At 33.2% G+C, this 11,967-nt stretch overlaps 1 protein-coding gene and 1 pseudogene across 1 annotated transcript; one reads left to right on the top strand and one right to left on the bottom strand.

Annotated features, from left to right (window-relative positions):
• The first annotated feature begins 2,886 nt into the window (after positions 1-2,886).
• Positions 2,887-5,098, top strand: LOC114732328 (L-type lectin-domain containing receptor kinase V.9-like). Its single transcript, XM_028919619.1, has one exon. It carries the CDS (start codon positions 2,981-2,983, stop codon positions 5,015-5,017), a length of 2,037 nt encoding a protein of 678 aa, XP_028775452.1. The 5' UTR covers positions 2,887-2,980; the 3' UTR covers positions 5,018-5,098.
• A 2,896-nt stretch (positions 5,099-7,994) lies between these two features.
• LOC114732329 (L-type lectin-domain containing receptor kinase V.9-like) lies at positions 7,995-10,092 on the bottom strand (annotated as a pseudogene).
• Between the last annotated feature and the right edge of the window lie 1,875 nt (positions 10,093-11,967).

The raw sequence follows: 11,967 nt of genomic DNA, 5'->3' as shown, positions 1-11,967 counted from the left end.
TTGCATCAAATGACAAAATAATTCTATCAATAACTAAATTAATGGGTCCCAAAAAATAACTAAATAATTAAATATACATAAGGAAATTTAAACAGCATATATATAGACTGTCCCCACAATCATGCATAGGACCACATAAATTGAATACAGCGATTATCCTCTCAAAGCTAGCATGAAACAGCATCTCCAAACATCAATTGAAGCCACCAATAAATTGATTACAGTCACACTAACTTAAAGAACAAAGATAAAATTGCTGGTTCTATGCAGTTCTTGATTAGGCAAACTATGTCATGGGTCCTATAGTTTCAGTCAAGCTCCATGAAGGTCCCTAAGGTTTGTATTTTAAGACATGGGTCCTTGTAGTTTATTCTTGACCTTCCACCCAATAAAATGGCCTCCCGGTCCAGTCCTAACATTAGAGGCAAATGTTTTAAATGCATTAGAAATTAATAACCCTAAGGCCTAAGCAATTGGGAAGTTGTTTGGACTAAAAAAGTTGCTCACTAAGCACACTTTAAAGGCACATTAAAACAAAATGAATTCTTTTGACTTCGAAGTTCAAGCCTGTGCCATGCGATTGTGTGCTTAAACTCACTCCGTCATGATGAAATGCAAAGGGGCCAAGCCCAAACACATAGACCAAAACCCTAATACCCCGCCCCAAAAACAAAGGGAACCCGCTTTTATGGGTGTGTACCCCCGCAAGCAGTGTTAGGAAAATCATAAAAGTGTTTTTAAAAAAATAGTTTTTTGTAAATTAAGATAAATTTCTCTACATATTTATTTCATATGTTGTAAAATTATTTTTAAAATCATGATTTTGTTTCTACTTAAACACCCCTATAGTTGATACCACAATCAATTTTAGCAGGATAATTTGATTCTAGGTATAATTCATCTAAAAGGTAATTAATACTTATTTTTTAATTTTTTTGTAATTAACGTTTAAATACAACTTTTTGTGTTTTTCCCTTTTCTTCACAGTTTCATTTAAAATGATTAAAATTTAAAAAAAATCATTGTGAAATATTTAATGAGCTAACTGTTATTTTATGTTTTTGAAAATTAGTTAAAGTGACATATTGTAAATTGGAGGGAGCACACATGGGTTTCTTTTTAATTGATCCACTTGATCCAAAGTCTTCGTGATGACGCGTGTCACGCGACTCTTGCTTTTGGTGCTTGCATATATCTCAACTTCATTCTTAATTCAACAACATATCAACTCCTCATACATATGAACAAATGTAAGTCATATAAAACCTCTCTTATATATTATTCTTTCTTATTTTGCTAACTGAAGTTATAAGCTAATACATGATTTAACAAAAACTAACCCATGAGACTAGATTATCCCTTTCAAGGTGTGGCCATTGTTGGTCCGATAGTGATTCAAACCAAAACTGTGGTGGTTAAAGGACAGTGTAGCACGCAGAAGGCAAGAGCAAGAAGCCAAAAAAGAAAAATGGCGGATAATGTGACGTGAGAGGTAGATGAAGGAAAAGGGAAATAAAAACCAGGAGGAAGAGGCCGCTTCATGTGTGGGAGAGAAGTAAAAGAAATATAAATCTACATTTAGATTTTTTTTTAAAGTCAAGGCACGGATTTATTTTAAAAGTTTTTATGTAGGAGTGTTGGATGCCTGAAAATTTTTAATTTTGAGTATAAATTTATCCTAAAAATTTAAAATCATCGTAATTTTGTCTTCATACTATTAAAAAATTAACGTTAACCGTTAAAATAGTGATGTTAACCATTAACATTTTTAACAGTAGGGGACAAAATTGTTATAATTTTAAATTTTTAGAATAAATTTGCATCTAAAAGATTTTTGGATGGCATAAATTTGCATCTTAACCTGCCTTTTTAAGTTATTAAAAATATTTTTCTAATGATATTTTGTTTGTTTTATAAAATCAAAACTTAGATGTATTTATTTTAAAAGTGATCTAAGTATTAAAATATGATTAGATATAGCTAATATCCAAATCATTTCATGGGGTTATTAAAAGCTTTTACTTGTTATTTACTATAATATTACCACACACATCCAAAACAATTATTTTAGTAAGGTATTTCATTTGATGATGGTTTACAATTTTTTAAAAATATTTTATTAAAATGTAAAATTAATTTTAAAACATAAAACCACTTTCAACAATATATTATATATTCTCTATGTATACATGTTCTAGATCATAATTGACTCCCCAGGCCAAGTCTTTTGAGGAAAAAAAATGTTCCAGTATACATGTTACATACCCAATTAAAAAGACATTACATCATCAGGGAAAAAATACATTACATTTAATACTGTTATAACTATTCAACAAGACTCATTAGTAACAGAACTCGTGAAAAGCACCCAAAACTCATTCCATTTAAATCATCTTAATATGATCTAGACAGTCTAGATTTAATTTTTTTATTTTAATTTTTTGAAATAATTATTTTAATAAGCATATAAACAAGAATAATTTCTTAACTATCACTTTAAAAAATAATTTTATTTATTTAAAAATAATTAATTAAAAAATTTCATTTAGACTGTTCAGATAAGATTTGAGTGGTCATCCGGGTAACCGCTTGTTTAGTCTAATCTTTTTTTTTTTTGAAACAAAAGATGTTGTTTTCTTCTTTTTAACGTTAACAAGACTTTCTGATATGCGCAACTCCATGTCGCTATGATCCTTTATTAAATTAATCAATTGAATTAGTCAGACAAAACGGGTTGATTTTTATGAGACGCTGATATTGCAGAAAGAAAGAGCCTGTCCATATTCAAGTCAACAGCGAGTCACAGCCACTCAAGTCACAGCCATTAAACCCGGTACCCACGTGTCCACCAAGAATCGGAAATTAATCATTTTCTTCTTTATTTATTTCTTATATATGAAAGCTTTTGTTGAAAATAAACATAGGATCCTTCTCTTCAAACCAGAAAACAGAAACTTCCACAGTATTGAGGAAACCGACCATGTCTATCACCATCTTCGTGCTGTGTTTGTACCTGAACATAGCTTATTCCGACAAGAACAAGAGTGATGTCGGATTCATGTTTGATGGATTCTTCAAGTTGGGAGCGGCCAGTGATCAGGAGCTCAAAAATTCCAACATGTCAGCACACGAAATATATGCCGATGGTGGCCGAAGTGAAGCTGGGCAAGTCTTTTACAATCTTCCTCTTCAATTCAAGAATTCCAATACTACTTCTGTCTTCTCTTTCTCCACCACTTTCATCTTTGCAATAGTAGCCACCCATCCTAAATTTCATGGCCATGGACTCGCCTTCGCTATCTCGCCTACTAGATTTATACCTGAAGCTCAGCCAAACCAATATCTTGGCCTCTTCAACGCCACCTCCGATGGCCAAAGTTCCAATCATATTGTGGCAATAGAGCTTGACACTGACCAGGATTTTCAGCTTGGTGATATTGATGACAACCATCTTGGGATTGATATTGATGGGTTGGACTCCGTCAATAAATCTTCTGCAGGTTACTATACTGATCGTGGTCGTTTCAGAAAGCTAGATCTCTCGAGTGGAGAACCGATGCAGGTTTGGGTTGAATATGATAGTACAGATCAGAAACTCGGTGTCACAATTCATCCAATAAACATGCCTAAACCTGAGACCCCTCTTGTCACGCTGAAAGAAGATCTTTCTTCTTGTTTCTTTGAGTTTATGTATGTTGGATTCACATCCTCTAGCGGGCCAAATTCATCTCATTATATATTGGGTTGGAGTTTCAGGATGAACGGTCAAGCTCAGGAGATTCATCTTTCTCGCCTTCCTGACATTCCTGGACTTTTAGATCCAAATGACATGGGCGGAGGTGGGAGAGTCCACAAGAAAATATTGATAGCTATATTATCACTAGTGGGTGCGGTTATCTTTCTAATCTTGATCTATGGTGTGGTTATGATTGTAAGGAGAAGAAAATTCATTCAAGTTCTTGAAGATTGGCAAATCTTGTATGGGCCTCATAGGTTCACTTACAAGGACTTATTCATTGCAACAAAAGGGTTTAGAGAGGGTCAACTTCTTGGCAGAGGTGGTTTTGGCAGGGTGTACAAAGGAATTCTACCGTTTTCTAATATTCAAATAGCAGTGAAAAGAGTTTCTCATGATTCAAGACAAGGGATGAGAGAATTCATCGCAGAAATCGCGACCATCGGTCGTCTCAGGCATCCAAACTTGGTAAGAATTCTTGGCTACTGCAAAAGGAAGAAAGAACTTTTGTTAGTTTATGACTATATGTCTAATGGAAGTCTAGACAAGTTCCTTTACTGCCTTCCCAACAACGACGACAAACTCAGTTGGAAACAAAGATTCAAGATCATCAAAGATGTGGCATCTGCACTCTTATATCTTCACCAGCGGTGGGTTCAAGTTGTTATCCATAGAGACATCAAACCAGCCAATATACTGATGGACAATGACATGAATGCTAGACTTGGAGATTTTGGCCTCGCCAAGCTATGTGACCACGGAAATAATCCTCAAACATCTCTTGTAGCAGGGACTCCAGGCTATATAGACCCAGAAATTGTGCAGAGTGGAAAATCAAACACATACACCGATATATATTCATTTGGGGTGTTATTACTGGAGATTGCTTGTGGAAGAAGGCCAGTGGAAACTCAGACCTCCCCAGAGAAAGTTTTACTGACTGAATGGGTTATGGATTGTTGGGATAAAGGAGACATTTGTGAGGCCGTTGATAGCAGATTGGGGGATGCATATGAAGTGGATGAAGCTGAATTGGTTCTCAAACTTGGCTTGCTGTGTTCACATCCTATTGCTTCAGCTAGGCCTGCTATTTCTTGTGTGGTGCAATACTTAGATGGAGATTCTCAGTTGCCTGATAACTTATCGGATTTAATCAAGGCTAGAAACTTAAGTGGCTGGTCCGGTCAAGTATGTTCTTCATCATCCTCTGATTTTCCTACTGGGCAAACTTCTATGGCTTCTTTAACTTTAACAGAATCATTTGCCTGCTCCGGACGCTAATGCATTAATTATATATGTAAATCAAGAAAATTAATGTATCCACTTTGCTCTTGCCAGTATTATATGTTGAAAAGTCTAGAGTTTATTCAACTTTGAGGGCCCCTTTATTTCGTCTATTTTTCTAATTATATTTTTATTTGGAAAGAAGGGGAAAATCCCCCTTAAAGCTACCCAAAATGGAAAAACTTAAACCGGTTAGCAAATTCAACAAATTATTAATTAATTTATAGATCTGAGATTCAGGATTTGCGTATGCTAGGTATTTTGTCTTTTTTTTTCCCCCTTTTCCAAGTCACCGCTTTGTTTTCTTTAAAGCCATTTCTACCAAACACTGGAAGAGATCCGATAGCGATAGTCATCCAATGGTCAGTACTCTGGTGACAAGTTTATATCAATTTTTTTTTTTTATGAATAGTTATTGAGAACTTGTGAATCACTAAATTTGACTTGTATATTTTTAAGATTATTTTGTGACTGAATATTAACAAAGGTTTATTGAATAATGCAATTCTATCGTGAATGTTTTGTTGTGAATAGTAAATGGGGACCTATGAATTGCTAAATTAAATGCGTTAATTTTCAGACCTATCTTATGATTGAACAACGTACATTAATTTATTGAAAAGTGTAACTTTATCGCAATAGTTGTGTGAGTGAATAACCACAAAGGTATATTAATTCATAAACCTTTCTTATAATTGAATAACAACAAAAATTTATTAAAAAGTGCAACTCTATTATTGTAAATGTTTTGTTATAAGTAGTTAGCGAAAACTTGTGAATTGCTAAATAGAACTCGTTAATTCACATATAAGTATTTTTTGTGATTGAATTAACAATGAATATTTATTAAAAATTACAATTTTATTACAGAAGTTTTGTTGTTGTATTTCAATCACATATAGATTGACAAGTTTAATTGAACAATTCACAAGTCCTCATTAGTTATTTATAACAAAATTTTTGTAATAAACATGTTGTCGGGGCCATGGCCGCCTTTTGTCGTCAGAGTTGTAACCGCGGATAGAGGTGGCTTTAACCAATTAATAAGGAAAAATCTCATATAAAGGCACCTGAAATAGGAATATTCCAAATCTAGTTGGTAATTTCAACAAATTTCTAATTGGTCCATGAATCTAATTTGGGGATTGTGAATGTTGGATATTTTATTACATGTTGATGAAATCAAATCGAAGCGTAGTACTAAAAACAAAATCTTAATAGGGTAATTATTTTGGACGACTTTTCTACGTTGACGAAGCCTCTGGTTGTTAGTACAAGTCAAGTGTTTCCCACTTAAATGGACTTTGTGAGGAGGAAGAAATTTGCAGCTGGAAAATATAGATGGACAAGACAACGGACGAGAATCAAAGTAAAGGCAATACATTACATTATTATTTTTTTTTGTAACAATCATTATTATTTTAAAAATTAAACTTGATATGTGAATAATCAATGTCGTTTTGCCAACACATAAATTTTAATGTTAACATTTTTTTAATGATATTAGGATTAAAATAATACTTCATACATCAAGGGATTAAGATGAAACTTTATACTATAGCTGATCCTTACTATAAGAGTTAGTTGAGTAATTTGAGTAGATTAAAAAAATTTATTATGTTAGTTATTTGTAATAAATAATTGTTTTTCTTAAAACACCCTTACTAGTAAAGTGTATTGGCTATAATTATTATTATTACACTTTATATAAAATTAAGGGATTAAGATGAAACTTTATACTACCTCCAATCCTTAATATAAGAGATAGTTGACTAATTTGGATAGATTAAAAAATTAGTTATGTGTAATAAATAGATATTGTTTTTCCTAAAATATTTTTGTTTATCAAGTGTATTGGCTACAACTATAATTATTACAAATCCTATTTTGAAAAAATAGATAAATATCAGAAATAAAATTGATTAGAATCTTATATTTAGGATCAAAATAAAAATTAAATTAGCTCTTATATTAATACCAAAGGTAATATAAAATTATGGTTTGCTCTGTCGTGCCATCAACTATGGCTCCCTAGGAACATCACGAGGGCATTTCAGGGTGAGAACCTCAACCTTTGCTATTATCTCGAAGGTTAGAACCTTTCTTGTAATTGGATAACAACACAAAGGCGTATTAATTCATGAACCTTTCTTGTAATTGAATAACAACAAGGATTTATTAAAAAGTACGGCTTTATTATTGTAAATGAATAAAGTTGTTTTTTGATAAGTGACAGAAATTCCGTTACTAAATTTTCTCGCTAATTTGATTCTTTTTTTTTTTTGTAGTCCTTGTATTTTGGTCTATTAAGCCCATCTTTTATTGGGGGTTAACACCGTTAACTTTTTGATGATGTGGCTAACATTATACTTACATGGCTTGTTGACGTGTTAAAAATGAAATATTAAAATTATTTTACTTTTAAAATTAACAGCGTTAACCTCAGAAATGGATGGATTTAACTAATCAAAATATAATAACTTGATTAAAAACTATATGGACTTGATTTAAAATTGAAGTAAACCATAAGAACCTGCAAATTAGTTTTCTCAAAAAATAATTATTAACTACGAAATAAATATTTTATTAAGGTGAGCACAATATGCTATGTTTCTTGGCTAAAAAAAAAGCCAGCAACCAAGAGACCCAGATTCTTTTTACACAGAAAACGTTGTCATGTTTTGCAGGTAATTAGTGGGTGCGGTTACTAATGGGTCATGTTTGATTTTTATAAGTGTTAAATGTAATGTTTTTCTTACTGGGTAGGTATGCACGATTAGATGTGAATTTCATTTCAATTAATGGGTAAAACAGTTTTAAAACATTAATTATTGGGGTAGGATTTGTTCGGTTTGCCAATCTAGTTTGAGATTTTCCTATTTTAGGTGGCTTTATATGGGATCTTTTTTCCAAATCAAATGAAAATATAATTAGAAAACAGAACAGCCGTGCAATGAATAAACTTTTAGACTTTTCAACAAATAGCAGTGGCAGGGTCAACGTAAATAAAGATAAGAACAGAACAGAATAGACCTTACCTATAATTTTCTTTATTTACACATATTTGATGTATTAGCGGCCGGAGGAGGCAAATGGTTCTGTAAAAGTCAAAGAAGCCATAGAAGTTTGGGCAGTAGGAAAATCAGAGGACAATGAAGAACTGGCTTGACCAGACCAACCATCGAAATTTCTAGACTTGATTAAATCCAATAAGTAATCAGGCAACTGAGAATCTCCATCTAAGAATTGCACAATGCTAGAAATAGAAGGCCTAGCTGAAGCAATAGGATGTGAACACAGCAAGCCAAGTGTAAGCACCAATTTAGCTTCATCCACCACATATTCACCCCCCAATCTGCTATCCACTGATTCACAAATGTCTCCTTTATCCCAACAATCCAAAACCCATTCGATCAACAACACTTTCTCCGGCGAAGTCTGAGTTTCGACCGGCCTTCTTCCACAAGCAATCTCTAACAGCAGAACCCCAAATGAATAGATATCAGTACCTGTGTTTGATTTTCCACTGCGCACAATTTCTGGGTCTATGTAGCCTGGAGTTCCTGCAACATGAGATGTTTGAGGATCATTTCCATGGTCACATAGCTTGGCGAGGCCAAAATCTCCAAGTCTAGCATTCATGTCATTGTCAATCAGTACATTGGCTGATTTGATGTCCCGGTGGACAACAACTTGAACCCATTGCTGGTGAAGATATAAGAGTGCAGATGCCACATCTTTGATGATCTTGAATCTGCGTTTCCATTTGAGTATGTTGTTGTTGGGCAATCGGTAAAGGAACTTGTCTAGACTTCCGTTGGGCATATAGTCATAGACTAAGAACAGTTCTTTTCTTCTTCTGCAGTAGCCAAGAAGCCTTACCAAGTTTGGATGCCTGAGAAGGCCGATGGTTGAGATTTCTGCCACGAATTCTTTCATCCCCTGTTTTGAATCATGAGAAATTCTTTTCACTGCTATTTGAACTTTGGAAAATGGTAGAACTCCCTTGTATACCCTGCCAAAACCACCTCTACCAAGAAGTTGGCCCTCTCTAAACCCTTTTGTTGCAATGAATAAGTCCTTGTAAGTGAACCTATGAGGCCCATACAAGACTTGCCAATCTTCAAGAACTTGAATAAATTTTCTTCTCCTTAAAATCATAACCACACCGTAGATCAAGATTAGGAAGATAACCGCACCCACTAGTGATAATATAGCTATCAATATTTTCTTGTGGACTCTCCCACCTCCACCCATTTCATTTGGACCTAAAAGTCCAGGAATATCAGGAAGGCGAGAAAGATTTATCTCCTGAGCTTGACCGTTCATCCTGAAACTCCAACCCCATATATAATGAGATGAATTTGGCCCGGTAGAGGATGTGAATCCAACATACATAAACTCAAAGAAATAAGAAGAAAGATCTCTTTTCAGCGTGAGAAGAGGCATCTTAGGTTTAGGCATGTTTATTGGATGAATGGTGACACTGAGTTTCTGATCTGTACTATTATGTTCAACCCAAACCTGCATCGGTTTTCCACTTGAGAGATCTAGGTTTCTGAAACGACCACGATCAGTATAGTAACCTGCAGAAGAATGATTGACAGAGTGCAACCCATTGATATTAATGCCAAGATGGTTATCATCAATATCATCAAACTGAAAATCTTGGTCAGTGTCAAGCTCTATTGCCACAACATGATTGGAACTTTGACCATTGGAGGTGGCATTGAAGAGGCCAAGATATTGGTTTGGCCGTGAAATGTAGGATCGGTGGCTACTATTGCAAAGATGAAAGTGGTGGAGAAAGAGAAGACAGAAGTAGTACTGGAATTCTTGAATTGAAGAGGAAGATTGTAAAAGACTTGCCCAGCTTCACTTAGGCCGCCATCGGCATGTATTTCTTGTGCTGACATGTTGGAATTTTTGAGCTCCTGATCACTGGCTGCTCCCAACTTGAAGAATCCGTCAAACATGAATCCGACATCACTCATGTTCTTGTCGGAATAAGCTATGTTCAGGCACAAACACAGCATGAAGATGGTGATAGACATGGTCGGTTTCCTCAATAGTGTGGAAGTTTCTGCTTTCTGGTTTGCAGATATCCTACGTTTATTTTCAGCAAAAGCTTTCATATATAAGAAATAAATGAAGAAGAAAATGATTAATTTCCGATTCTTGGTGGATACGTGGGTACCGGTTTAATGGCTGTGACTTGAGTGGCTTTGACTCGCTGTTGACTTGAATATGGACAGGCTCTTTCTTCTTCAATATCAGCGTCTTATAAAAATCAACCCGTTCTGTCTGACTAATTCAATTGATTAATTTAATAAAGGATCATAGCGACATGAAGTTGCGTATATTAGAATGTCTTGTTAACGTTAAAAAGAAGAAAACAATATCTTTTGTTTCAAAAAAAAAAAAAGATTAGACTAAACAAGTGGTTACCTGTATGACCGCTCAAATCTTATCTGAACGGTCCAAATAAAATTTTTTAATTAATTATTTTTAAATAAATAAAATTATTTTTTAAAAGTGATAGTCAAGAAATTATTTTAGTTTATATTCTTATTAAAATAATTATTTCAAACAATTAAAATAAAAAAATATTAAATCTAGACTGTCTAGATCATATTAAGATGATTTAATAGAATGAGTTTTGGGTGCTTTTCACGACTTCTGTTACTAATGAGTCTTGTTTAATAGTTATAACAGTATTAAATGTAATGTATTTTTTCCCTGATGATGTAATGTCTTTTTAATTGGGTATGTAAGATGTATACTGGAACATTTTTTTTCCTCAAATTAAAAGACTTGGGGAGTCAATTATGATCTAGAACATATACACATAGAGAATATATAAAATATTGTTGAAAGTGGTTTTATGTTTTAAAATTAATCTTTCATTTCAATAAAATATTTTTAAAAAATTGTAAACCATCATCAAATGAAATGCCTTACTAAAATAATTGTTTTGGATGTGTCTGGTAATATTATAGTAAATAATAAGTAAAAAATTTTAATAACCCCATGAAATGATTTGGATATTAACTATATCTAATCAAATTTTAATACTTAGATCAATTTCAAAATAAATAAATCTAAGTTTTGATTTTATAAAACGAACAAAATAACATTAGAAAAATATTTTTAATAACTTAGAAAAAGGGGTTAAGCTGCTAATTCACCCCACCTAAAAGTCTTTTTAGGTGCAAATTTATTCTAAAAATTTAAAATTATAACAATTTTACCCCTATTATTAAAAATGTTAACGGTTAACATCATTATTTTAACGGTTAACATTAATTTTTTAACAGTAGGAGGACAAAATTGTTATGATTTAAAATTTTTAGGACAAATTTATACTCAAAATTAAAACAAGCGTCCAACACTCCTACATGAAAACTTTTAAAATAAATCTGTGCCTTGACTTAAAAAAAAAAAATCTAAATGTAGATTTATATTTCTTTTACTTCTCTCCCACACATGAAGCCGCCTCTTCGTCTTGGTTCTTATTTCCCTTTTTCTTCATCTACCTCTCACGCCACATTATCCACCATTTTCCTTTTTGGCTTCTTGCTCTTGCCTTCTGCGTGCTACACTGTCCTTTACCCACCACAATTTTGGTTTGAATCACTATAGGACCAGCAATGGCCACACCTTGAAAGGGATAATCTAGTCTCATGGGCTAGTTTTTGTTAACTTCAGTTAGCAAAATAAGAATGAATAATATATAAGAGAGGCTTTATATTACTTACATTTGTTCACATGTAATGTAGATTGCAAGTGAACTATGAGGATTTGATATGTTGTTGAATTAAGAATGAAGTTGAGATATATGAAAGGGCCATAGAGTATATTTTATAAATATAATTATAATAGGTTTGACTTTATACACTTTGTCGTTTTACATTTATGCTTTCCTTTAAAGTAATAATGATTTAAAG

Source organism: Neltuma alba, unplaced genomic scaffold, assembly GCF_004799145.2.
Source record: "Neltuma alba isolate B1F8T4 unplaced genomic scaffold, ASM479914v2 tig00012902_pilon, whole genome shotgun sequence".
NCBI classification, from domain to species: Eukaryota; Viridiplantae; Streptophyta; class Magnoliopsida; order Fabales; family Fabaceae; genus Neltuma; species Neltuma alba.
The sequence above is the reverse complement of the archived record's forward strand: the minus strand, read 5'-3'. Positions and strand labels throughout refer to the sequence as shown.